Source organism: Alnus glutinosa, chromosome 9 (assembly GCF_958979055.1).
Source record: "Alnus glutinosa chromosome 9, dhAlnGlut1.1, whole genome shotgun sequence".
Classification (NCBI taxonomy): domain Eukaryota; kingdom Viridiplantae; phylum Streptophyta; class Magnoliopsida; order Fagales; family Betulaceae; genus Alnus; species Alnus glutinosa.
Window position 1 is genome coordinate 2,912,793 of NC_084894.1, and position 27,448 is coordinate 2,940,240.

Genomic DNA, 27,448 nt, shown 5'->3' on the forward strand with positions numbered 1-27,448 from the left:
GGAGGCATACAAAGACGTTAAGATTCAAAAATTCAAAAAGCTCTAGTGGTATAGGAAACGACAAATCCTCGCGGCACCACGCGCACAGAACTTTCTGGAGCAACTGACTTTTTCTCCCGTGAACGAACCGACTTGGCCTCACATCTCCTCTCCTCTCTCTGCAGCTGACCAAAAAATACCCTAACTTTCTCTTGTCTTCTCGCCCCCACCACCTGCTTTCTCATCCCACAAACAAAAGCTCCCAACTTTTTATCTTTTCGTTCGCCCAAAAAACCTATCCCCCTGTTCATTTTTTTCACCCACGTGCCCACGTCAGTCGAAAATTCAGTCCTATATATCTCTGGGCTGTTTGGGTTTGGTTTCTTTCATAGCAGGTACTCTGATCGATCCCCGGATTGATGGGAACTTTTTTATTTTGTACGTTCTTAATTGGATTACATTTTTTAAGCGTTTATTGGCGTGTTCAGTGTTTTGATTCGTTTGCTTATTGAGTCTAGGGAAAGAGTTTTTGTTTCAATTTAGTTGTAAGTTGTGAATTGTTGTTTGGGTGATTTCAATGATTGGGTTGTGGGTAAATTACAATTATGTGGGAGTTAGATATTTTTGTTTATTAAATTTGATACTTTTTATCAATGAGTGGTATTCTTTAATATTCTTGTTTTCTCGTAAGTCTGCAAATTTTGGGGAAAAAAATTCTTTTTTTTTTTTGTATAAACTTTACAAGAAATTCAATACAACTATAAAGGAAGCTTGAATCGTGGTTAAACTGGGTGAAAATTTGGAAGCTAGAATTATGGTTTAAATGGCTGAAAATTTTGAAGCTAGAATCACATGGTTAAAATGGTTGAAAGATTTGGAATTTGTAATTATGATTCAATGCTATGTGGGTTCCGTGCACATTAATGACATTAGAATGCTTTGTGTTTGGAGTCGGGTAGTACTTGGTAATGCGTAAAATAGAGTGGTTGACTCTTTTTTTCTTTCTTTCTGATTTGTTGTTTAGGAGCGGTGTGCTTGAACTCTTGGACTGGCTTTATGGAGATTAATGGGTGGAATGATCCTAAGGAGCCTCTGTTGAGGCCTTCAGACAGTGTTGCAATCACTATTTCTGAACCAAATAACAAGAGGAAGAAGAAGACTAGGACGGTTAGGTTCAGAATAGGGGATATGAAGTGTGCATCATGTGCGACTTCTATAGAATCTGTGCTGGGAAAGCTTGACGGGGTCGAGAATGCTGTGGTTTCATCTCTTCAAGGCGAGGGCGTGATTAGTTATACACCCGAGCTCATCAATGTAAGTGAGCTTTGAGAACTTACTCATGTATTTTTACTCCAGAGATCTTGTTTTAATTTTTTTTTCTGAGCAAGAAGCGGTTGGTTCAATGGAACGTTGGCTCCAGAGAGGGGCAACCACTCCAAAGAAACCAAACACTCTCTGAGCCTCATTCTGAGAATAAGAGTGCGAACGAGAGCCCTCTTTGATTGTGGCAAACTAATTTTCAATGTAATGGAGTTTGTTTATCTTGCTACATTTGCACATTCTCCTTAATCCAAGTATTTGTGCTTTTCTTACTCCTAGTTTTAGTTAATATGTTCCATGTTTCTTTTCAGTGTAGTAATTTCTTGACCTTTTTTGTGCAGAAGATACTGGTGTTGAGCTCTATTTATTTTTCTTAAATATAATTTCGAGTCCTTTTTTTTTTTTTTTTTTAGTTTGTGATCAGAAATTTAGATGTTGTTCCTCCCTTTCTCAATGCCAAAAGATCGGTTAATATTACAACTACACATACTCTCTATCTCTCTGCGCGCGCGCATCTAGACATTTATAAGCATGGATGTGCTTCTTTGTGCTTGTATGTATGTGCATGCGCGTGCCTGGAGATTGTCATCATGAAAAATGTCAAATAAAAGATATACTCCCCAAAATTTTTCTTGCTGGATAAAGCTATATTGAGCTTAACTTATATTACCTACAATTTTCACAATAATTATTATGTAAATATTATTAAATAATGAATATATGCATGTGGTTCTTCTCTTTCTCTTTTAATTCTAAAGTGTAAATTCTTGATCTATTATTAGTGACTGGAAACATGACAATGTGATTTTGTTTTAGGCCAAAAAAATTAAGGAAACCATAGAAGACGCAGGTTTCCCAGTTGATGAATTTCCAGAACAAGACATAGCAGTATGCCAACTCAGGATAAAAGGAATGATGTGCACCAGCTGCTCTGAGTCTATCGAACGTGCCCTTCTAATGGTTGATGGAGTGAAAAAGGCAGCAGTTGGTCTAGCTCTTGAAGAAGCAAAGATCCACTTTGATCCCAACCTTACTGATACTGATCACATCATGGAAGCAATAGAAGATGCTGGCTTTGGAGCTGATCTCATCAGCTCTGGGAATGATGTAAATAAAGTACATCTAACAGTTGAAGGAATTAATTCTCCAGAAGATGTGGATACTATTCGATCATCCCTTGAGTCAGCTGAAGGTGTGAGTAGTATTGAAATGGAATTGGGAGTAAATAAGGTAAGTGTCACCTATGACCCAGACCTCACTGGTCCAAGATCTATTATAAGTTGCATCCAAGAGGCTGGCAATGGTTCAAAATTCTATAATGCACACTTGTATGTTGCTCCAAGACGAAGAGAGGCTGAGCAGCAGCAGGAAATTCGGATGTATAGGAACCAGTTTCTCTTGAGCTGCCTCTTTACAGTTCCAGTATTTGTATTCTCCATGGTGCTTCCTATGCTTCCTCCTTATGGGAACTGGTTAGAGAACAAGATTTACAAAATGCTCTCTGTTGGGATACTTCTAAGGTGGATCCTTTGTACACCAGTACAGTTCATCATTGGTCGAAGGTACCTGCATAGTATTCTTTTCTATATTGGTTCTTGTCATTATTGCTATCTCTATATCTATAACTTGAGCTTCTCTGTCTCTGAGAAGTAGAGATATGCCCTTGTGAAACCCAATAATTTTTAGCTTTGGATGTCCTTGTCAGGTTTTATGTGGGATCATATCATGCATTGAGACGGATATCTGCAAACATGGATGTTCTAGTTGCTCTGGGAACCAATGCTGCTTACTTTTACTCTGTTTATGTAGTGATAAAAGCATTGACCTCTGACAAATTTGAAGGGCAAGACTTTTTTGAAACCAGTGCCATGTTGATATCCTTTATTCTCTTAGGGAAATATCTGGAAGTTCTGGCTAAAGGAAAAACATCAGATGCTTTATCGAAGCTGACTGAACTTGCTCCTGAAACAGCTCATCTGGTAACATTAGATAGAGATGGAAGTTTGGTCTCAGAGATGGAAATTAGCACTCAATTGTTACAAAGAAATGACATAATTAAGATTGTTCCTGGAGCAAAAGTTCCTGTTGATGGGATTGTTATTGATGGTCAAAGTCATGTCAATGAGAGTATGATCACAGGAGAGGCAAGACCAATTGCTAAAAGAACAGGTGACAAGGTACTGCATCATTGGTTCTTACTTTCTGATGAATGATGTTTAAGAGAAAATTACAAATGCCAAATTATTTTTGTTTCCAATGTCATTAATAGGTTATTGGGGGGACCATGAATGAGAATGGATGCTTACTCATTAAGGCCACTCATGTTGGGTCAGAGACAGCACTTTCCCAAATTGTTCAACTGGTTGAAGCTGCTCAGCTTGCCAGAGCACCCGTACAGAAACTAGCTGACAAGATTTCCAAGTTTTTTGTTCCAACAGTAAGTTTATTCACATATTTTATTCTTCTAACACTCCATAGAGTTTCTCTCTCTCTCTCTCTCTCAACTGTGTTTGTTTGTCTATTGGATGATAGAATTTCAATCTACAGTAGCCCTTTATAGTGATTGTAACTCTGCTATCCGCAGGAGATAGTTTGCTCTTTTTGAAAACATGTTCTTGATTTGATGGTTAGCTGCAGATTCTGTAGATGACGCTTTTCTTCTCTTTCCTTTTCCGTCTTTCCTGCTGTTTCTTAAAACATTTTCTCCAGTTTTATTTCCCTTCTTTTACTTCTTTCGTTATTCCTCCATTTTTCTCTTTACTTTTGTTCTCAGTGGCTCTTGATGTCATTAATTAATGTGCAATAATTGTAATTGATTTACTAGTTTAACAGAATTACAGTTAAATAGTCTTGGTGAGAAATATCAAAGGTAAACAATAAGATATTATTCTCGTGTATATTTTTATTGTGACATGGAGATTAGTTTTTGAAGGAAGCTACCAACTTCGTTTTTTAGGAGTTTCCGAGTGTCCTAAACCTGGAAAGCCTTATGTAGCTAGCCTTTCTGCTATCTACTGTCATAATTCAAGAATAAGTGCAGATAAAATCTGAGTATTCTACTGTATATGTCAACCAAAATTTTTGGGAACCAAGATATCATTTTGAACAGGAAGATTTCTGTTTGCTATAATATTTTAGCAGTTCTGCGCTTCGTGCATGGAAACTAATACTTGACCATTTGATTTGCTCTAAATGGTTGCTGGACGCAATAAATCCATTGATTTTCTGTAACTTGTCTCTATTTTTTGGGGATTTTTTCTTAGTTTTTATTTTGAGATAGATTCTAATTTTTCTTGTAATCCATTTTAGTAGAGCACTATTAGCGTTCATTGTATTTTCTAGTAATGTCACTGCTACACCTTTTCTACTGTTAATTTGATTTTTGGTTATTAGACAAGGCTTGATAAAGGATGTATCATGGCATTTGTTAGGTGCTTGTGCTGTTTGGTATAGAAGTATGTTCTACGACAACTGTTTATTGGAAAAATAATATTGTCTGTTCAACCCATGTCAGGTTGTTGTTGCAGCATTTATTACATGGCTGGCATGGTTTATCACTGGTCAAGTTGGTCTTTACCCCGCACATTGGATTCCACAAGCGACTACTAAGTTTGAGCTTGCATTGCAGTTTGGTATTTCAGTACTGGTGGTTGCTTGTCCTTGTGCTTTGGGTCTGGCAACCCCGACAGCTGTAATGGTTGCCACAGGGAAGGGTGCTTCACAAGGTGTGCTTATCAAAGGTGGAAATGCTCTTGAAAAGGCACATAAGGTAAGACTATACTAAAAAAAAAGAAAAAAAGCTATAGCTGTGTGATCAGACTTTGGTTTAATTTATTGTTTTTGGTTTGATGCAAATACTTTTAACATACTCTCGTTCTACTGGCTGTCTCTTGAGAGGGTAAATTCCATGCCGGTCTTTGTATTATATGAAATTACATTTAACAAATCAGGCCTGAAAACTCAAAGTACCATCGCATTTGTGTCACAAGAGATCAATATTGATACCTAATTCTACAAGTCTTCCATGCTGGGAGTTGCATCCCTTTCATTTTGCTTCATGAAGGCTGCTTGCCTAATCTGTCTAGTTGTCATATCTCCAAATGTTCTACTAACATAGGGTATGGACACCGACAATTTTGATCAATTCGATGCTTCATATAGTAAAATTGCACCTTTCTTTTGCAAACTCTATTTTCTATTGAAACATATACAGACTCAATCAAGATTGATTTCTAAGTTATCTGGAACAAAGGAAGTGTTTTCTATATCTTCAGTAGAATGTTCTCTAAATTTCATTTTTTCTTGAAGTAGGTGGTTGTGTGGAAAATGCAAACAGAATTTTTTATATTGGTGGAAATTGTTTTCTTCTGTGTTTCTTAGTGGGATATTGCTACCCAAAAAAGCTGGTTGTATGCATGTTGTCCATATCATATTTAGCATAAGATAGTGGTACTAGGTTATCAGCAGCTGATTATCATCATAATGACAGATGTCTCTAATTTTTCTGAATAGAGATGTCTCATTTAAAAGTATTGCTTTCACACTTTTCTATGTGCGTATTTCTTGTGACATTATTATTAATGAAAACGTAGTCTTGAGAGTTTGAGTTCATTCCATTTTCACTCATTTAAAACCTGGGCCTCTTTTTCCTCTGCCCCTGCAGGTGAAAACAGTTGTCTTTGATAAAACAGGGACACTGACACTTGGAAAACCAGAAGTGGTCAGTGCTGTGCCCTTTTCCGGTTATTCAGAGGAAAACTTCTGTGATATGGCTGCTGCTGCAGAGGTTGGTGTTTATATTTTGGATGCTTTTCTGATGTGACAAATTTAGGTTTCTAGTACGTTTGGTTGAAAGATTTGTGTAGTCTTTTTACAGTCAAATATTCTAACGAGGAGTAACCTCTGACATGATAGATCTTTTGTGGTATACTCCTTGCTGGTATGAAAGAAAAGCCATTATTAGCTGCCTCGCTAAGATATGAATAAAGTGTGAGCTAATTTTTACTTATTTCACAAATGTTTAGGCAAATAGTGAACACCCTATTGCAAAAGCTGTGATGGAACATGTTAAGAGGCGGCGCCAGAAGTATGGGTCTCAAACTGAACATTTTACAGAGGTAAAGGACTTTGAGGTGCATACTGGAGCTGGAGTTCGTGGAAACGTTGGTGAAGCAATAGTTTTGGTTGGGAACAAGAGACTGATGCGGGCTTGTAGCATCCCAGTTGGTCCTGAGGTGGAGGATTATATTTCGAAAAATGAGCAACATGCTCGAACATGTGTGTTAGTTGCCATTGATGGAAAGGTTGCTGGAGCTTTTGCTGTATCTGATCCAGTGAAGCCAGATGCTAGGCGTGTCATCACTTTTCTTCGATCAATGAGCATCTCAAGCATTATGGTGACTGGTGATAACTTGGCTACAGCAAAGGCCATTGCACAGGAGGTTGGAATTGATCATGTGTTTGCCGAGGTAGATCCAGTGGGAAAAGCTGATAAGATCAAAGAATTACAGGTAAGTTCAATTGATGTCTTAGTGCAATGTGTTATCTATCTCTTTGTGAAATGCAGTTGTCAATGAGTAATTGTTGAGGTTACAGTATGATAGATTAATCATGATTAATTCTCACTAGTGATAGGTAGCAGAAAAAAGGGAGGGAGGGAGGTATAATTCCTCACCATGTGATGTATATTGATTTGACCTTTAAAATCTTTCAACTAATGATCCTGTTACCTTGACTTAATTTTTTCTTTTGCCAATATAGTTTCTTATTCTAATAATTTTAACATTCGATAAAGTGCTCGCATAAGTTATCTTTGAAAGGAGGAGAATTAGGGGTGTCTGAACACTCTCCTAGTTTGTCGCCATACGGGTTTGGCTACAATTTTCCAAATATTTGATAATTTGATTGCTTGATAATGTCCAAATTTTTATTAGTTGTCCAAAGAAAGAGTTTAAAAAAAGAAGAGAGTTATGTGTCTTGATTTCAGATTTTGGATCGGTAAAACCCAGCAATTAGAGTTAGTTATTGTGTTTTTTGAAGTGTTTCATAGAGTTTTGATACATGATTATTGATTGAGAAGTTGTGAATTGGGTGGGAACTGATTGCTCTACTATTTGGACTGTGATTTGGTTAATTATTTATAGTTGGTCACTTACCAGAAAGTTTAGTACAATCTAATGACTTTATTTGATTTTTTTGTAATGAAATTGGATGCAGATGAAAGGGATGGCTGTGGCAATGGTTGGGGATGGAATAAATGACTCGCCAGCCTTAGTTGCAGCGGATGTTGGCATGGCAATTGGTGCTGGCACTGATGTAGCTATAGAAGCAGCTGATATAGTTCTCATCAAGAGCAACTTGGAAGATGTAGTTACAGCCATTGATCTCTCCAGAAAGACTATGGCCCGAATCCGGCTTAACTACGTGTGGGCCCTTGGCTACAACATCCTTGGCATGCCAATTGCTGCTGGAATTCTATTCCCCTTCACCGGAATTCGGTTACCACCTTGGCTTGCAGGTGCTTGCATGGCTGCTTCATCCATTAGTGTGGTTTGTTCTTCTCTGTTGTTGCAGTCTTATAAGAAGCCTTTGAATATTCAGAACCAGAACACTCAAGGGCCATTTCACTACTCCAAGCCTACATAACAATCCACATTTTTCTTATTTTTAGCCTCAAGATGTAGTTTTAGTTATTGTCATTGGCATCTGTAATGAATATGCACCTGGTCTTGTAAATAGTAAGCCATAACGTCCTAATAATTCTTCCTATCATAGGTGGACTAATCTCTTGAAATTAGGGTTGACAATTTTTGACACGATCCACGAACCTGCATGAATACGACACGAAAATATAGGGTTTGGGTTAATCGGGTTCGGGTCATGATTGGGTCAACCCGATTATGATCGTGTCTGACAAGTCAACCCGCGGGGTAGCCCGCCAACCCGATTCAACATATTGCATTTTGTTTGTGCCTTCTGTGGCACCAAGTTGTCACAATAAGAGGTGAAATTATGTTTAGTGATGATCATTTACATAGTATCAGTTTCTCTTGATAAATAAAGTGAACAATGAGATGTGTTTCAAGAAAATGCTAGTCCATCCTCTCATTTAACTCCCACCCCTTTACTCCCTGATCCCATGCCAACTCCTAAAAATAATTTATTGCCGTGGCAGCCGTGTCAACTTCTAAAAATTTCTCCAGACTCTTCCATGAATTGGGATAGTCGGTCATCCTAACCGAACCTTCGAGGGTGGTTGAACTCTCTCTAGAGCCTTCGGGTAGAGGGGTGTACAAGCGGATGATTATTAACTGTCTAATAACTGCTAATAGTATAACCGTTTTTGTAAGCAGTTGGAAAAAATTACTAACCGCTTACAGCGGAGCAGTTAGCGGTTTTAAGAGTAGGTGAATGCAGTTAATAACCGTTAACCGCCTACCTTTATAGCATTACTATAGAATAGCAATGCTATTCTATAGTATCAGTTTCTCTTGATAAATAAAGTGAACAATGAGATGTGTTTCAAGAAAATGCTAGTCCATCCTCTCATTTAACTCCCACCCCTTTACTCCCTGATCCCATGCCAACTCCTAAAAATAATTTATTGCCGTGGCAGCCGTGCCAACTTCTAAAAATTTCTCCAGACTCTTCCATGAATTGGGATAGTCGGTCATCCTAACCGAACCTTCGAGGGTGGTTGAACTCTCTCTAGAGCCTTCGGGTAGAGGGGTGTACAAGCGGACGATTATTAACTGTCTAATAACTGCTAATAGTATAACCGTTTTTGTAAGCAGTTGGAAAAAATTACTAACCGCTTACAGCGGAGCAGTTAGCGGTTTTAAGAGTAGGTGAATGCAGTTAATAACCGTTAACCGCCTACCTTTATAGCATTAATATAGAATAGCAATGCTATTCTATAGTATCAGTTTCTCTTGATAAATAAAGTGAACAATGAGATGTGTTTCAAGAAAATGCTAGTCCATCCTCTCATTTAACTCCCACCCCTTTACTCCCTGATCCCATGCCAACTCCTAAAAATAATTTATTGCCGTGGCAGCCGTGCCAACTTCTAAAAATTTCTCCAGACTCTTCCATGAATTGGGATAGTCGGTCATCCTAACCGAACCTTCGAGGGTGGTTGAACTCTCTCTAGAGCCTTCGGGTAGAGGGGTGTACAAGCGGACGATTATTAACTGTCTAATAACTGCTAATAGTATAACCGTTTTTGTAAGCAGTTGGAAAAAATTACTAACCGCTTACAGCGGAGCAGTTAGCGGTTTTAAGAGTAGGTGAATGCAGTTAATAACCGTTAACCGCCTACCTTTATAGCATTACTATAGAATAGCAAATTGAAAATCAACGTGGAAAAAATTTGAGAGCTTCTTCCTAATCAAATTTATCTTTCATCTATTGAAAACACTCTTAGAGAAACGCATTCCCTTTCCTTATTTGTAAGTGTCAACAACAACATAATTAAAACCTCATGGTCATAATTCTCAATTCTATGAGCATAATGCTCAATTAAATGAATATATGAATAACCAAAGTAACTGAACCAGCTCACAAGCATTCGCTAATCCCTAAATATATGCATGTTTCTTTTCCTTGAAATACATACTACCAAACAAATCCTCAATCCTTTCACCCAAAAAAAAATAAAAAAGAAGAAGAGAGAGATCAAATGAAAAGCAACAAATACAGATAATCACAAATTTCACACAACAATCACACACAGTGGACACAAGTACAACCAGAGTGAATAAAACCAAAGCTAACAAAGATCTAGCACTCCAAGAAGCAATCAACAAACAACAAAAAGGCAACAAGAAAAATACAATCATAGACCGTAAAAACTAAAAACTCAACATACAACAAAGAAATATCTGCCGAACAACGAAGAAATGCATTGCTTCTTAGTTTATTTCTCAATCCCACTCTATGACATTGGCGAACTTAAAGAAGCAAACTTGAGAGAGAGTGGCGGAAGAGACAAAGAATCGAAATTGTTGGGTTTTTAGGTTGGCTCATTCAATGTCTAAAACTAACATGGCTAGTTTCATAGAGTAATGTTTTCTCTGGTGTCCGGACACGATAGTGTTCAATAGACTCATTTTCTCGTTGCATTCTTTGATGTCCGGACATGGTCAAGTTCCAGAAACTCATGTTTCCTGTGTGTTCTATGATTTTCAAACCTGAATGTGCAATTAGGCATGAACCCCTAATCATGTCCAGACGTGAGAAAAGCACGTTTGGACGCCGCCATGCAAAATTGAATCCGATTTTGTTTCAAAAGGCTCGTTCTGTTTATTTGAGGAGAGCTCTCTCTTGCACGATTGTTTATAAGACTCATAGGAGTTCAAAGAGCAATTTGGTACCAAGCACTACCTTCATCGTGTTTATACATGGAGTGCTTAGGGTTGTGTGCCAAAACCTGATATTGCTGTATCATTATTCATTAACGGAAGTCTACCGATGGGTCAGAAAAAGAATCTAAAGATAGGCCAGTAAGGAACTGGAACTTTCTAAGGAAGTAGGAAGGTGAGTGATGAATTCATCTGCGCACAGAGTCTAAGAACTACAAAGGATTGTTAGTGTCTTTGACTGTATATTATTATTATTTTGATAGTGATTTCTTGAATTTAGCTGCCAGAAGAGATTTTACATTTGAGTTTCAAAGCAATGATGTGTTTGTGGCATTTTGATTAAATTTGTGATTTGAGTATTGTTATCATTGCATATATATATATATACTGCACTATGATTGTTTGAATATTTTATTTGGGGTCTAAACGTTATTTATGAGAAATTGATGAACCTACGGCTAAAATTAGCACCTGAGACAGTAGGAGGAATTATTCTGAAAGCAATGCTATTGGTCAGGATGTCTTACCTCTTTTTCTCAATTCCTTTTCGTCGTTTGCTCTAACGACAAAACCAAGTCGGTCGTCAATAATATTGCATAGCTGTCATCATTTTTGTTTTTTGTGTTAAACTTTGTACGACATGGATTTGGGAATTATTATTATTATTATTCTACATTTAAATTTTGTGCATATATCTTACATTAATCAAAAATAAATTGGTCTTTATTTTTGGTACGGCAAGCACCCTTTTCAAGCAAAATAAATCTGTGGTACCCCCTCTCCCTCCCCTACAAATAAACATATATATTGCTTTCCAATTCTACTTAAATAGCTGGCATCAGATCTTATGCATATTTTCATTTTATTTTATAGTGTAGGTTAGATTTTACAGATTTAATTAATTATATATATATATATATATATATATATAAAATATATTAAAAATAAATAAATAAAAAAATAATAATGTGATATCACGTACATCATTTTATATATAACACAACAAAATCTAGACCATAAAATAGTTCATCTTTTCATGGTTACTCTCCATTTCACTTGTTGAAGATATTATTATTAATATGTCAATTTCAACTACTAATTAAATGTGGATTTCTTTTAGTTAATTTTAGTTTTTATATATATATATATAAAGGCTTACACTTCATAGGCCGAGATTTTTAAGAGACATGATACGTAAGAGCATTCGACTCAGTAAATTTGCTCCCTATTTTAGTTTTTTTTTTTTTTTTTTAATTACATTTTTATATTTTAACTATCAACTTTTTCAAAATACTTACATTCGACTCATTATTTTAATTTTTAACTATTAACTTTTACTGTTTTATTTAAATATTCTTTCTCAATTATTTATTGATAAGAGAGAAATTGTTAGAAATTAAAAAATACTTTATTTTCAGTAACCAATATTAACAAGATATTTTGTCAAATTACTAGATTAAATGCAGCTCTCATTTTACTCATATTTTAGCATCCTACTCTCAAATAATAAATAGAGAATTCATTAATTCAAATTATTCAATGTCAAATAGAAAGGATAAAAAAGAAAAAGAAAAAATTGTAATTAATCTGCTCACAAATGTAAAGTCTCAAAACCCAAAGGTGATGGGAACTGTTTTATGTCCCCCAAAGGTCACGCAGTTTTTCTCGGAGACAACAACATGTCAACAACGATCGAACACGTTGCTTTCATCCATTCCCCAAGGATCTGAGAAAAAAAGAAGAAAAAAAGAAAGAATGAAAACCTTTTTTTTTTTTTCAAAATAAAAGTATTTATAAAAACCATAAACACAAAACATTCTTGAAAATATAAAAATAATTATCATTTTTATGTCACATAAAAAATAAAAAATAAAAACACTCATAAAACACTTTAATGAACAAGACCTACTTTTTAACTATAAAATTAAAATTAAAAAAAAAAATCACTTAATATTATATAAAATAATATTAAGTGATTTTTTTTTTCTTCTAAATTTGTTACTAGAGATATTTTTGTTATTATTATTTATTTATTTATTTATTTTTTTGAGAAAAATGGAGTCATTATAACCCCGACAACAATTTGGAAGAGACATTAAAGAAGAAGAAATAAGAATTGGACGGACATTATAGGAAACGACTTATTTTTATTTCACTTAAAATGAAGAGGAGCCGGTATCTTATTTTATAAGAGATAAAATTGTAATTTTTTTTAATATTTTTAATAATTTTATTTCTTATAAAATAAGGCGATATTACAAAGCTTGAAAGTTCATAAACATTACAAATTGCTCCGTGATGGAAGGGGGGTAAATGTTTTTTTTTTTTTTTTTTTCAACCGAAAAGAGGCTTTTATTTTGTCAAGGACACCTATCACCGACCAATCATGCCTCAACACGTTGCTTTATCCAAGGTTTCAAACGCAGATCAATTTATTAAGAGTTCAATCTGAGAGCTCAGACGCAGCAGTACTCCCAGGTCTCCCAACTCCATCCCCTCAAAAAAAACAAAAAAAAAAAAAAAAAAACAAAAAAAAAAAAAAACAAAAAAAGAAAAAACAAAAAAGAAAAAAGAAGAAAGTCTCCTAACTCCATAGTCTACCCCTAACTGATTTCAAAGTTCAGACAAAAACTCTCTCTGATTTTACTCCCTTTTGTGGATCGTCAAAAGGTAGGCTTGAAAGAGCTCATACTCTTCTCTATTTATTTATTATTATTATTATATGTTTATTTTTTGTTCTAAAACTTTGGTTCGATACCTTTGTAACCTCGTGTAATATTCTAAAGTAACTTTGGTACTTTGTAGAGAGTCGATGTTTGAATCTTACTGGGTTTCTGATTTAGTTTCAGAGGTATGTGCATGGTTTCAGGGTTTTAGCTTGTCGCTGATAAGAAATATTGATGCTGGAGGAAGCATGGTGTGGTTATAAGAGATTTCAATTTGTTCCGGCTTTTGTGGGATTGTCACTTTTCTGGTGATCTTATGTCTGATTGCTTATATAATTCGGAAAATGTAGGAAAATAGGATTTGGGTTTATGATTTCCGGTTGTTTTCTTATTGATGATTCGGCTTAGTGAAGTTTGAGTTATCTGGATGATCCAAGAATTTTGGTTTTGTTCTCTGGTCCTGTCTTCTATGAGCATTAGGAAAGAGCCTTAAATTTTTTAGATTTTGTCAAAAAATGGATGGTTCAGGGTTGGCAGGTGGGTTTATGTCGGGGCCAAATGGGGTGATTTTAGACCTCGACTCGTCGATGCATAGGCACCAACAGACCCAGTTGGGTCATCCATCATTAAGACATCAACATCACATGAATGTGATAAGTGGCCTTGAGAGTGATCACCACCCTATTGGACTTATGGAAGAGAAAGGCACGATCTTGAAATGTATGCCAATGAATTTTAGTAAAGGGAAGGCAATTGGCCCCGTTAGTGCCCCCGATGGTAACAATATGAGTGAAGAAGACGAGCCGAGTTTTACAGAAGATGGGAATGGGGACAGTGTTGATGGTGGGAAAAGGGGGTCTCCATGGCCGCGAATGAAGTGGACAGATGAAGTGGTTAGGCTTCTTATAGCAGTGGTTGCTTGTGTGGGTGATGATGGCGTGCATGAGGGTGGGGAGGGGCTCAAGAGGAAATCTGGGATTTTACAAAAGAAGGGTAAGTGGAAAACAGTATCGAAGATAATGATAAGCAAGGGTTGCCATGTTTCACCACAGCAGTGTGAGGACAAGTTTAATGACTTGAACAAGAGGTACAAGAGGTTGAATGATATTCTTGGGAGGGGAACTAGCTGTAGAGTGGTGGAGAACCCTGCTCTTATGGACTCAATGCCCCACCTCTCAGCTAAGGCAAAGGATGATGTTAAAAAGATACTGAGCTCAAAACACTTGTTTTATAAAGAAATGTGTGCTTACCATAATGGGCAGAGGATACCCAATTGCCACGATCTTGATGATCTACAAGACCATGCTTTACCTCTTGGGAGGAGCTCAAAAGACAATAATGGGTCGGAGGAGGAAGAAGCTGGGGAACATAATGACAGTGAAGATGATGAAATGGATAATGAAGATGATAACAATGCTGAAGCAGATGGGGAGAGGATGGGGGAGTTCAGTGGGAGGGTGAAGGTGAGTGAAGAAGATGACCATTTCTGGTCACAATCTGTTGGCCTTGATGGTTTTGAAGCTGAAATAGCTGGGATTATTCAAGACCCCGTGAAGTCGTTATGGGAACGAAAAGAGTGGATTAAGAGACAGACGTTGCAACTCCAAGAACAAAGAGTCAGCTTCCAAGCTCAAGCTTTGGAGCTTGAGAAACAACATTTTAAGTGGCTTAGATACTGCAGCAAGAAAAGCAGGGAGCTGGAAAGGTTGAGGTTGGAGAATGAGAGGATGAAACTAGAGAATGAGCGCAGGCTATTGCAACTGAGGCACAAGGAACTGGAGATAGATTTCAGGAGGTCAGAAGCACCGATAGACCCTACTTCTGTTGACATTGACGGATTGCAAGGAAGAGATCAGATTGATTTGGGCAGGCGGCAATAGCTTCTTGCAAAAGGCCTACGAATCATGTATGATATCCTGCTAAACCCTCAAAGCATCATTGGGACACTAACCTTAGCCACTTCTGCTTTAGATAAATTTTAGAAATGACTGATGTTTATCTTTTGTGTTGAGCTTTTGGCTGTAAAGTTTTAATGCAGATCACGTTGCCTTTCTTTCCCCTGAATTTCTATTGTTGTTCAGACCATGTAATTGCATGTAAGTTGAAGTTATAATATGATTTAGTTTTTTGGCTGCCGATTTTCTATAATGCATTTGCAGCAGGAAATAATAAAAAAAGAAGAAGAAAGAAACAAAAGAAACTTTGCACTATATTGAAATATAGTTTTTCATGCCAAAAAAATTGTAACTGTAGTTTTTATTGTTAATTAGATATTTTTACATTTGCCTTTTCTTATTAAATTTAATGAATCTTTGGACTCTGTAAAAAGATTAGACCTGATCCTGTAACATGACCTATTTACATTTTTCACACTGTTACATGGTCTACTTTTCTGTATTTTAGGGAGGTCACCAAAATTTGGTCATCTGGGTTCTCTGCCAGCTTTTGACCATTTCATGTAAAATCTGACTTCTTGGATAATGTCGTAGATGTTTTTTTTATTTTTTATTATGAAACAGTTGCATGAATTAGATGATAAACATATTCAAGTTGATGGTTGCATGTTTAATTAAAAAGGATGAGTCCCTCTTAGGTATACAAGCCCTTGCTTTTTTTAGCACTCTTTTGTGGGTTTTGCGGGATGAATGGATCTGGAGTGAATCTCAGTATTTAAATTGATCTTACAAGCTAAGCCCTGTATATATAGGGACTAGCTGGGGATCAGGCATGGGGCATGCCTAGTACTTGTCACCAACTCAGCTGAACGGTAGAGATAATTGAAGAACATGGGTGTGGAGGTATTATATGCTGAAAGTAAGTTTCTACCAGGTATAGAAGATGATTCTCTTGGAAGCAAGATAATTGCCATTAATTGTTTCAATTATCTGTCTGTTACTTGAATGCTCTTGTCATGCTTAGTAGAAGACTCCGGGTCTGTAACTACACATGAATTGATCCTCTAGTTCTCTATGGAAATGGTTTACTCTTGCCACTTTTGACAGTGGCACAAAAAATATTAATATCTTTATCACATCTGGGAAATAATTCATTGAAAGGTAAAATTGCAGTGTAAATATTCCACCGCAGGAAACTGCCTTAATTGTCCATCTAAACTCCAATTCACATATCTTAACATGCTTGTGAAAACAAAAAAAAAAAAAACAGATTATTATACTTATCAAAAACATGCTTGTGAATTGGAGTTTCTGTAATTTGGTGAAGTTGGTGTTGGGGTTTGTATCTAACGATTGATTGGTTCATTCTCTGATCACGCTCTTTCTCGTTTTTATTTATGAAACCTAAGAAAGTATCATGTAATGTATGTGAGAGGGCTGAATGAGGGATTAAAGGTTGAGAATTAGAGGTTTTCTTAGAGATTGGAAGTCGGATATTGTTTGTTTACAAGGGACATAATTGGAGTATATTTTTAGGGAGGTGATTTGTAGTTTATAGGGTTGCTAACATGTGGACTGGACATATTTGGGGTTGAGAGGGGCATCAAAAAGGATTTTGTTAATGTGGGATAGGCGGGTGGTAGAGAAGATTGAGGATTGTATGGAGAATTTTTCGGTAGCGTGTTCTTTTAGGAGCGCTATTGATAATTTTGAATAGGCGTTTGCAGGGTGTATAGCACAAATGATAATGTCGATAGGAAATGTCTTTGTGTGAAAGACCAGGCAATTCCAGACAATCATGAGCTATGTTGGACTGCTTGGATTTTCTTTTTTATCATGGCCTCATAGACATCCCTCTTGTAGGTTGGGAATTTTACATGGTCTAATAATTGTGACTTTCAATCATGGTCTATTATAGAGTTCGATGATAAGCTTGAATTCGGCTAGTGTTCGAAGTAAAATTAAACAAACCAAACTTAAACATTAAAGACTCGATTCGATTAAAACCATATCCATAAGCCAGCATTGGCTACAAGATTAGATGTCAAATTTGTTTTGTTAATGCAAAGGCAATAGTGGTGAGAAAAGACATGAATTTAATGGCTAAAGTGAAACCTAAATCACAACCAATATGCTTTCTTATCTTAAATTTGAGTATATTTGCAATAGAAATTAAAGTAATTGGAACAAAAGGTATTTTTTAGTTTACTACATATTCAGCATGCAACATGCATTGTTGTGACTCGTTCCCTCGATATATATATTCTTCTGAAATAATCCATCTCAATATTAATTTTTTATCCCATTCAAAAAGTTTTTTTCTTCCTAATTTAAAATTCTAGTTCTGCCCTGACCGCTTGTGTACCCTTTTGAACAAATTGATTCATAATTATTAAACCATCTACACCACATATGTGAGTAGCAGCACATTATTCTAACAAACAAAAAGTTATCACATACAAGTGTTTTGGTCTAATGTGTATATCATTTTGAAATAAATTAAGAGAGGGAAGACATCTTTTTGAACCCCCCCCCCCCCCCCCCCCCCCTCCCAAAAAAAAAAAAAAGAATAAGAAATTGTGTAGACAATCATGTATTACAGAAGAGTAAAATTACCATTAAATTGCACATAACTTCGAACACAACAAAAACCACAATTTTTTTCTAAATTGGATTGGGAAAAATTCTTTTAACTCTGACATCCGTTCTTAAAATATGTGATTCTCACATATATTTTTAATAAAATTAGTAGACCATATAATTCTCATATGTATACATTAGCATAAAAATATGCCAATTTAATAAATTGAAATTAAAGAGTTTTTTTTTCTTTAAAGGGCACAACAAAGTGTTTCTTAAGAACATTCATAGCAGCTTTCTAACCATTTTTCTTAAATATAGAAAACAAACTAATTTTTGCTTCATTTTCAAAAAATACACCACAATTAGCTTCCTTTATCTTTCACTATATCAATTAAATATTATTTCTTTATTCTTTCTTTATACTTTTTTAATTATAGTTATTTATGCAAGATAACTTTTTTTTATGAATATAATAAAAGAGTGAGAAAGCTACGGTGCTTCCCAATACAACACTCTCAAGGAATATACAAATATAAGAAAACTGCTGTAGGTAATTTTTGGCAATTTTCTTAAAATTTTTCTTAAAATTTAAGAAACAAATAGAAAAGCTGCAGTCAATGCTCTAAGAGCACTAATAGCAGTCTCCCTATATTGGTTTCATTTCTTATATTTAGGGAAAATTTCATGAAAAACGCTAAAAAACTTCCCACAGTAGATGCTTTATATTTAGATAACTTCATTGGGAATCTACAGTAACTCCCAATAAATAAAGAGTCACTGTAGACACCCGATCCTTATTTTAATAATAAAAAAATTATCTCCCCTCTCTTCTCTCTCTTTGCTACGTTTCTTCTCCTTCTCTTCTCTCGTCGAGTCCGACCGCCCTGCTTTCTCGCTTCCTCGCCACGCTGCCACCGAGTGCTCGCTTCTTCGCCACTAGCTACCAGCCTTCTGCTGCAAGGCTGGGGACTCGACGATATGATCCCCCCCCCCCCCTCTCTCTCTCTCAAAACGCTTCTCAACAAGCATAGACCCCAAAATTTATAGTATAATCAGCTAATTGACAAAAAAACAACATACATCCCTTTACTCTGCCGCTCCTAAATTTTAGGACAACAAATCCAATCTTTCAGCTCCCATCACTCTCTCTCTCTCTCCCCCATGGGTTTGTCGGTTCAATCTGGTTTTTGTTTTGCTTCTGCTCTGTTTGTGGGTTTTGAGAATTTGTTGGCATTCTTCTGCGAATGGAACCAAATTTGTTGTTTTTCATTTGGTTTTCATCTAGGATTAGTCGGAGAAGACGAGAGCAAGAGAGTCTAGAGAGAAGACGAGTGAGAGAAGAAAAGAAATTGATAAAAAAAAAAAATAAAAGTAGGAAAGAGAAAAAATAATAAAATAAGAGTAAAAAATAATATTTTATCGGCATAGAAAAAATTAAAAGAATCTATTATAAAGTATTTTTTAATAAGAAAATAAAAAGTAATTTTGTTCTTTAAACGTAAAAAAAAATGGTTGAAAGACTGCCGTAAATGGTCTAAGAATCTGAACTCATTGCCAAGTCAAAGTTTGCAACACAAACAAAAGGAATCAGGTGCCAAAAACTTGAAAAAAAGAGAAGTTTCCAAGTATTCATTGTCATGTCAAAGTTGGCTACACAAACAAATGGAATCACGTGCCAAAAAAGAGAAGTTTCCAAGTATTCATTGTCATGTCAAAGTTGGCTACACAAACAAATGGAATCACGTGCCAAAAAAAGAGAAGTTTTCAAGTAATGTCATACCGTCGGCTACTTTCACATGAAAAACACCAAGGCAATGCATCATCTACCACCGTTTGATCCCTCACCTCCCTTAGATCAAACAAACTATCATCCACATCCACATCCACGGCAACCAATCCCCATGAGCTACCAAAACTAATGTACCCGCTTCACACTCGAGCATTCCCCACGTAAAAGAAATTTCAACGTCTCTTCGTTTAAAAAACCCTCTCTCCCGTGACAATTCAAACCCTCATTCATTGCCTCCCTTAATTCCTACCACTCTCCGAGAGCCAAGGCGAACTGGTACTCTCTCTCTCTCCCCGAATATATATTTTTATAGCACCGGCTCGGGATCGGTCGGTTTCTATGTCTGTTTGTGTATGTCTAAGGGTACGTTTATGGCTTTGTGTGTTTTTGTAACTGTGTATGGTTAGCTGAAGTTTTGGCCAGTTATGTGCATGTGTTGCGCTGCATGTATGGAATTCTTGCTGCATTTTTTGCTGTAAACCCGGAAAAGGGCCTTCAGATCTCTATCTTTTGATACTGGGTTTTCTCATGACATCTGTTTCGTTGTTATGTGAATGGTTTCTCGAACACTTAACGTGATAATTTGATAAATTCTAAAGAAATTTAGACATCCGAGTCTGAAAAAACTTAGTACTTCTTTATCCACGTCATGACCGACCATATATATCATAACATTCTATCCCCTTAAAACAGTTCTTATCCTCAAGAAGGACAGATTGTGAAAACTGTTGTTGCATGCATGACACTGCAATTCTCCCACGTTGCATCCACAGGAGTGACAGGATCTATGGCGACGTTGCCGTTCTTCTTCTCGCCAAGGGTGGACCTCCAAGATCGAAGCTGGACAATTTACATTTTGGAGCCTTTCTGATCGCAACATTTTCACTTTGGATTATTTCATTCTCTACCCAAAGACCAATATATGTTATTTGAAAGATCATTTTGAGCCTCTTGGTTTGAGTCATCTTGCTTGAAACCGAACTTGTTCTTTTTGGGTTCAAGCCCAACCTTCCTGGTCCACTAAATCTGCCGGTTGTTGTCTCGCTGAAAAAAAAATAAATAAATAAATAAATTACATTTTTCTTTAATGTATAATTCACTTTTTGCTTCGAATTAGTGACACATCAATAAAATAATTAGTGACGTATTAAAGATTGACATGTTATTAAATTTTAAGTCAATATAATTTTTTTAAGAGAATATTAAAATTTAAATTATTAGTTAGATGACAAAATTTAACAAATCATTAAATTTGTATGTGATATGTTACTTAATGCTTAAGGCAACTTTTTGATACGTTAATAAATTAGTGAGGTACCAAAATAACACGTAATTATTTAGTGGCACGTCACTGATTAAGATTTTCAAATTTTAATGAATTGCCCCCTTTTACGATTTTTTTTTTCCTTTCCTTTTCTCTTTTCTCTTTCTTCCTCCCGCGCACAGGTCCTTTTCTCACTCGTTCGACAAGAAAAGAAATGGCTCTCATCTCCTTCTCGCTTAAAAAGGCATTTCTCCCTCTTTTCTGTGGAGGAAGAACCCAAAACGATGGCTCTCAAACTCAATCTTTTCACCTCTCAACCTCCAAAGCTGCCTTCTTTGGCTCTCCAATCGAAGGCCAGCCTCAGATCTCGCAAGTTCTTCATGGCCTCCACCCTAAGCTCTGGCTCCAAGTGAGTGCTTACATTCCTTCAGTTTTTGAGTATCTACAGAGATTGACATGCATTCATTTTCCCGGATTGACCGATGGCTCTTTGTGTAGCTTCGTGTTTTGGGGCTGGTTATGGATCTGGGTCTTTGTTTTCGTGCCCTGTAATTTTGGGTTAAGCTTTCATATGATGCGTTGATTTCTTTTCTGTGATCTTACTGGCTTTGACTGAAATTATTTCTTTTTCTGTGGGTATTTTATCTTTTGGCTAATGTTGGATTAACTTATATGGGGTTTTCTTGTTTGTTTTTCCTTAATGATTATTGGTGATCTTCAAGGTGTTTCTCTATGTTTGCCTGTTTTCTCTAGTGATTGTTTTGTATTAGTCGCTAATTTGAATCCAATTAGATGGCTTTCATCTTCTCTCATTAGCTTTTGGTCAGTTTCTGGGTGGTGTACATATTTGATTAATCTCCCATTTGTTTTAATCTCGTAAACGTTGTTCTTGCATGTCGGACTTTTTCTTTCTTTAGTTGTTCTAGATTGAACTCATTGAGATGCATTAAGACCAAAGAGAGCCCATTGAGATGGATTTAGTTTGTGTAGTTATTGGGATTTCAAGGGTAGGTATTTGGATTTTCCTGATGGTCCTAATTGAATTTCATGAATCAATTATAAAATATATGCAATCTTTCTTTATTTGTGGGAGGAGTGATTCTTGTTTGTGTACTTTATCCTGTAATTTCTCAATGCTTTCTCCTACAGCCATGAATGATCGTAGCAGTCTTCTCACAGGTATGACTTTTTTTTTTTTTGGGGGGGGGGGCACTAAATTTAGTGATGTGCCAAAACTAAATTTAGTGACGTGCCAAACGTTAACATGTTACTAAATCCCCATTAGTGATGTAGTGATTAGTGACATTGGAGACACGTCAATAATGACACATCACTACATTTTAGTGCTGTGTTAGACCTCTTGACACATCACTAAAACTCCGTCACTAAAAAAAAAAAAAAAAAAACCAATTTTTTTTTTGTTTGTTTTTTGTAGTGTCTTGATAAATGCATTCTTTAAAGAATCTGCGTGGGAGAAAGAGAGTCTTCATAATTTTGTTAACATCCACGGTCTCCTGACTTCTCATTTGCTTCCTAAGAGGTCGTTCCAGGAGTGAGTTCATATCAATGGCCGTAATTTTAGCTACAAAAGCCTCAAATTTTCCGCATCTATAAGCACGGCAACTCCGATTTTTGACAAAAATTTTAGATCTAAAACATTTTCCTTCATCTCGTATGTGTGGTGGCTCGTTGGTGTAAGGTGTGGTGGTTGGTGGATTTTTGCCACTGTGGTTTCTGGGTCAAAGATTTTCGCCACTATGATTGGATGGTGGTGGAATGGGAATGTGGGGGTCTATGTGGGTGGGGTTGACACGATCTGTGGCAATGGGGTTAGGACTTGGGATTTGGCCAGTTTCAGTGTGGCCAACCTGCAGAAGCGATTTATCTCTTCCATTTTCTTGGTGTCCTCAGCCATTTGTTTCATCAAGCCTTCAAACAAAGTTTTGATACTAGCAAGTTGCTGCTCAAGACGATCCATTCTTGGGTTTGCCATTGTGCAAGAACCTAACTCTGATACCAAAATGTTACGTGAATGATTTCTCGAACACGCAATGGGATAATTTGATAGGTTCTAAGGAAACTTAGACCTTAAATTTTAAGGGAATCTAAACCTTTTCAAATACAAGATTTGAGATTAATTTCGCTTACCTTTATTAATAAGTTCATCTCTTTAAATAGATGAACATAACTTACGCAGAGTTGAGTTTCACAGCACAGAAAACAACTCCTATAATGACTCAACCAAGTGGGGTTAACATCCACTCAAACTAATATACTAGAAAGCAGTAACATAGGACTCAAACTAATCTACTAGAAAGCGATAACATAGGGCTGTAGATTACTTGTAAATGAAAACATACTTCTACAAAGAGCTGAACTCTTCTATGACTTGATAACCTATGCTTCATAGAGAAAGACTCTGAATTACATACACTTGAGTAAACCCAGACCCACTACAAGACTCCTGCCTTACTTCTTTACCGACCATATCATAACATTCATTCATTGTCTTCCTGCTTTGTTTTTGGCTTTTCAAGTCTTCGGATATCATTTTCCAGGTTAGTTTAACTAGATCTATGGATATGATTGTTGCTCTTATTTTTATAATGGTTATGTGGTTCATTGATTTAGTTATACATTTGGGTTGGAACTTGGATAGATCCATTGACAATGATTTATGTTTCCAATCAAACTTCCGTTCGATTTTTTTGTTGTTGCTTGGATTTTAATGGACTAACTGTTGATTTTTTATTGTGAAAAGGAGTTTAGTTTGTATAGCATAGATCTGGGTGTTACCCATGAGCATACTTTCTCCCTTTGTTACAAGGTAGAAGTTGAGTTCGTGGGTTCAAGTCCCACTGGGTGCGTGTGTAACTTACCAATTAAAAAAAAAAAAAAGCATAGATCTGGGTGTGATGGGTATGAAGTATCATTCATTTTAACTTCATGGATGGTCTAACTGAATTTTGTTTTTGGGGGTATATCCTTTTTTTCCTATTAGTTAAGACGTGAGACCTTGTTGAAAAATCAGTTTGAGGATGTGATTTTTCAATTGAGCTAATTTATCATGACTGCTGACAGTTTTCTATTCAGAACACATTGTCAGCAGGTTTTTCCGGCCTTCTGTGGAGTCTAGGCTCTAACATTTGCGACCATTAACAGTCGAAAATGGATGAATTGGTTAGTCTCAAATAGACAATAGTTGGTACTTCTCTCTTTCAGTACTCAATTTCCTTGTATTGTCAAGTGGTACTTCTCTCTTTCCCAAAGACACGCACAAGATTTGATAGTTGACCGTTGTGTAAGAAATTCTTGTGTTTGTCAAAAAAAAAAAGTTTGTTATTTTGAGTATGTCTGCAAGTCTAAATGCTAGAGGTGACCTGACCAAAATTAAGAAATTTGAAAAGAAAAATGGACTGAAATGGTATATATACAAAAAATGAACTGAATTGAAGACCTCCATTTTTGTTCATCAGTTGCATGTTGTTCTAAAGTGCATTTTGAGAAGTTTTAATTGCAAATGAAAACATTTCAATCCTCTCTGTTCCTGAGAGCTATTGCTGATCTATCAACCCTTTTAAGCTGCTTTGTCGTATGATTATTTTTATTACTCATTCTTCTTTGTTTTACGATCTCCTCTGTGAATTTTTTAAGCATTTTGTCACTAAAGTGCAGTTAGATTTCCCATATAGACAGAATGCATACGCTATTTAGTTCTAAATGAAAAAACATTTCAATTTTATTTGTTTTTGAGAGTTGTGGTGAGCTACTAACCTGATTTAGTTGTGCTTTGCATGATTAATTTTATTACTGGTTCTTCTTTCTCCTACAATCTGTCTGTACACTGTTTTAACCATTTTGTGATTTGTGACTCTCTGAGACATTCTGGATTTGCCGTTTTCTTAAGTTTGTCCTCTCTGACCTCTATATATTGGCATGGCTTGCAGGTGTTCTAATTGGGAAAAGTGATGGCAGATAGGCACCAGTACCCAACTGTCATGCAAAAGTTCGCCGGCCAGCTCCATGTCAGTTCTAGCCTTTCCCAAGATGCTCATAACCGCAATGGTTCCCTTGAAAGGCCTGCTCTGTATCAGAGGCATTTTGCATATGGAAATTACTCCAACGAGGGATTGCAGTATCCCATGACTCAGGCATGCCGAGCTACCCACAATTTGTCATTGGTACATCCTGCAGCCTCACCTGTGTTTGTCCAAGCCCCACAAGAGAAAGGCTTTGCCAGCTTCGCTATTGATTTTCTTATGGGTGGAGTTTCTGGTGCTGTGTCCAAAACTGCTGCTGCTCCAATCGAGCGTGTGAAGCTCTTGGTCCAGAACCAGGATGAGATGATCAAGGCTGGTCGGCTATCTGAACCCTACAAGGGAATTGGAGATTGTTTCAGCCGAACGATTAAAGATGAGGGCTTTGGATCGTTGTGGAGAGGGAACGCTACTAATGTCATCCGTTACTTCCCCACACAGGTTTGTCATTTCTTATGTTACTAACACTTCCTTTTAGTGATACCTCCTTATGATCTTATTGCAGTGTGCTTATTTCATTTGTTTTTTTTTATTCTCCTCCAGGCCTTCAACTTTGCTTTCAAAGATTACTTCAAGAGGCTGTTTAACTTCAATAAAGACAAGGATGGCTACTGGAAATGGTTCGCGGGTAACTTGGCTTCTGGTAGTGCTGCTGGCGCCTCTTCCCAGTTCTTTGTCTACTCTTTGGATTATGCTCGAACCCGTCTTACAAATGATGCCAAGGCTGCGAAGAAGGGAGGAGGGAGGCAATTCAATGGCTTGATTGATGTCTACAGGAAGACTCTCAAATCTGATGGTATTGCTGGCCTTTACCGTGGCTTCAACATTTCTTGTGTCGGCATCATATTGTACAGGGGTTTATACTTTGGAATGTATGACTCTTTGAAGCCGGTGCTTCTGACTGGAAAGATGCAGGTTAGGATTCCTTGTGGATTCATTTTATCTATCCTTGTTATGTGATAATGCAGTCTGTGATTTTACTACTTACTTGGCATTCATAGATTCTGCTGTCTGTAATTAGCATCGTCCTTGACCACTGAAACTTAATGACATGTTTTTCAGAAATTCAGAATCAAGAATAATGTGTCATTTTTAGGGTTAGTTCTTTATTTAATCTTTGCATGGACAACCACTGCAATGCATCTGCAGTAATAGAATTGAAGAAAAACCCCTGAAAGTGGAAAATGTTTGTTTTAGGACTTTGAGAAGCAATGTTCAGTACTGACAGTCTTATACCGCAGATGAACCATGACGTTCTATCTCAACTATTTGATATGGCCTTGTCCTATATGCTTTCAGCACAAGTATACTGTGAATGATTGTTGGATTTGGTGGTGGGCATTTTCATCTCATATAATTTCTTGATGTTTTCAGGATAGTTTCTTCGCTAGCTTTGCTCTTGGTTGGGTTATCACAATTGGTGCTGGCCTTGCTTCCTATCCAATTGACACTGTCCGTAGAAGAATGATGATGACATCTGGTGAAGCTGTCAAGTACAGGAGCTCCTTTGATGCATTCTCTCAAATCCTTAAGAATGAAGGGCCTAAATCTCTCTTTAAGGGAGCTGGTGCAAATATCCTCCGTGCTGTTGCCGGTGCTGGTGTTCTTGCAGGTTACGACAAGCTTCAGGTGCTCGTGTTGGGTAAGAAGTATGGTTCTGGTGGGGCCTAATTTAGATGAACAGACATCTCTTGCCCCATATACCTATAGATGTTGATGAAAATTTTCTGAGTTCAGTTTCTTAGGATCCATTTTTTACTCACTTGAATAACTTGGTTTAGAGGAGTTCTACTCCCGAGAATTGTTTCCTTGTGGGATTTTTGGTCCCATAATCCCTGATTGTTATAGCGGTTGTGATTTCACTTTGTTGGATTTGATTCATATTCAATTATAATTGCTCCCTTCTGAATTTTCACTCACTAGAATTCTGTAAAAGCTTTACTGCAACATTGTGGATCTTTCTTTCCTTTTCCATGAGACTTAAGAGAGAAAGCATGTGTGATGGCAGGTATAAATAAGATTAGCGAATTCACTTGCAATTTGTAACCTTTTATATCTCTTTTCCAGTTGGTCCAAACGAGTATGCTGCCTTATGATAAACTCACAATTTTGATTAAAGCATAAGTTCTTATTTTTTCAGTAAGTAAATTCTTAAGGCTTATATTAAAACTAAATCCTCAAAAAATCTTATTAGCAGGCTGATTGGGTCTTCATAGTGACGATCTTCATTTCTCTTTCAAAGAATCATCGTTAAAGATAAGGAAAAATTGTATTATTGGTCCTTATGATTGGCTCAAACGATAAATCACTCAATGTGTTGTCAATATGAATTCAAAGATTTTTATGATTGGCCTAATTTAGAAATCGTTCCTAGAAATTATATTCTATTAAAATTTTTGATCGATTTCATTAGACACCATGTTGGCGCCAGTATGATAGTGACACATTTCATTTTTAATAAAAGAAATTATAAATATATAAAACTTAATTTTTTTTTCAAAAAAAAAAAATTGAAAAAAAGAAAACGTTGGCTGCGGGTTGGACAACCATCTT

At 36.4% G+C, this 27,448-nt stretch overlaps 3 protein-coding genes across 10 annotated transcripts; all 3 read left to right on the forward strand.

The window, feature by feature from the left end:
- LOC133877664 (copper-transporting ATPase HMA4-like) lies at positions 1-8,327 on the forward strand. 2 transcript variants are annotated; one of them, XM_062316053.1, is made up of 9 exons: positions 1-417; positions 1,004-1,293; positions 2,116-2,861; positions 3,005-3,476; positions 3,569-3,736; positions 4,814-5,068; positions 5,963-6,085; positions 6,324-6,809; positions 7,516-8,327. In XM_062316053.1, the coding sequence occupies exons 2-9, from the start codon at positions 1,036-1,038 to the stop codon at positions 7,942-7,944; spliced, it is 2,937 nt and encodes a 978-aa protein (XP_062172037.1). In that variant the 5' UTR covers positions 1-417; positions 1,004-1,035; the 3' UTR covers positions 7,945-8,327. The 2 variants fall into 2 exon arrangements, with proteins under 2 accessions (XP_062172037.1, XP_062172036.1); XM_062316052.1 differs by having other exon boundaries at positions 1-374.
- A 4,852-nt stretch (positions 8,328-13,179) lies between these two features.
- LOC133878426 (uncharacterized) lies at positions 13,180-16,364 on the forward strand. 5 transcript variants are annotated; one of them, XM_062316978.1, is made up of 3 exons: positions 13,181-13,331; positions 13,505-15,233; positions 16,035-16,364. In XM_062316978.1, the coding sequence occupies exon 2, from the start codon at positions 13,843-13,845 to the stop codon at positions 15,205-15,207; it is 1,365 nt and encodes a 454-aa protein (XP_062172962.1). In that variant the 5' UTR covers positions 13,181-13,331; positions 13,505-13,842; the 3' UTR covers positions 15,208-15,233; positions 16,035-16,364. The 5 variants fall into 5 exon arrangements, with proteins under 5 accessions (XP_062172961.1, XP_062172962.1, XP_062172959.1 ...); XM_062316977.1 differs by lacking the exon at positions 16,035-16,364 and having other exon boundaries at positions 13,180-13,331; positions 13,531-15,391; XM_062316975.1 differs by lacking the exon at positions 16,035-16,364 and having other exon boundaries at positions 13,505-15,391.
- A 3,407-nt stretch (positions 16,365-19,771) lies between these two features.
- Positions 19,772-26,814, forward strand: LOC133877764 (ADP,ATP carrier protein, mitochondrial-like). Of its 3 annotated transcripts, none has more exons than XM_062316168.1 (4): positions 19,772-19,870; positions 24,806-25,336; positions 25,439-25,810; positions 26,270-26,814. In XM_062316168.1, the coding sequence occupies exons 2-4, from the start codon at positions 24,827-24,829 to the stop codon at positions 26,564-26,566; spliced, it is 1,179 nt and encodes a 392-aa protein (XP_062172152.1). In that variant the 5' UTR covers positions 19,772-19,870; positions 24,806-24,826; the 3' UTR covers positions 26,567-26,814. The 3 variants fall into 3 exon arrangements, with proteins under 3 accessions (XP_062172152.1, XP_062172153.1, XP_062172151.1); XM_062316169.1 differs by having other exon boundaries at positions 19,842-19,957; XM_062316167.1 differs by lacking the exon at positions 19,772-19,870 and adding an exon at positions 21,049-21,267.
- Positions 26,815-27,448: the final 634 nt, after the last annotated feature.

What these genes read in the sequence shown, in the direction of transcription:
- LOC133877664 (XM_062316053.1), top strand. Translation starts at nt 1,036, where the DNA reads ATGGAGATTAATGGGTGGAATGATCCTAAGGAGCCTCTGTTGAGGCCT. An exon ending in CAGTTCATCATTGGTCGAAG is followed by an intron (nt 2,862 to 3,004) that starts GTACCTGCATAG and finishes TGTCCTTGTCAG; the next exon opens with GTTTTATGTGGGATCATATC. An exon ending in ATAAGATCAAAGAATTACAG is followed by an intron (nt 6,810 to 7,515) that starts GTAAGTTCAATT and finishes AATTGGATGCAG; the next exon opens with ATGAAAGGGATGGCTGTGGC.
- LOC133878426 (XM_062316977.1), top strand. Translation starts at nt 13,843, where the DNA reads ATGGATGGTTCAGGGTTGGCAGGTGGGTTTATGTCGGGGCCAAATGGG.
- LOC133877764 (XM_062316168.1), top strand. Translation starts at nt 24,827, where the DNA reads ATGGCAGATAGGCACCAGTACCCAACTGTCATGCAAAAGTTCGCCGGC. An exon ending in TCCGTTACTTCCCCACACAG is followed by an intron (nt 25,337 to 25,438) that starts GTTTGTCATTTC and finishes ATTCTCCTCCAG; the next exon opens with GCCTTCAACTTTGCTTTCAA. An exon ending in TTCTGACTGGAAAGATGCAG is followed by an intron (nt 25,811 to 26,269) that starts GTTAGGATTCCT and finishes TGATGTTTTCAG; the next exon opens with GATAGTTTCTTCGCTAGCTT.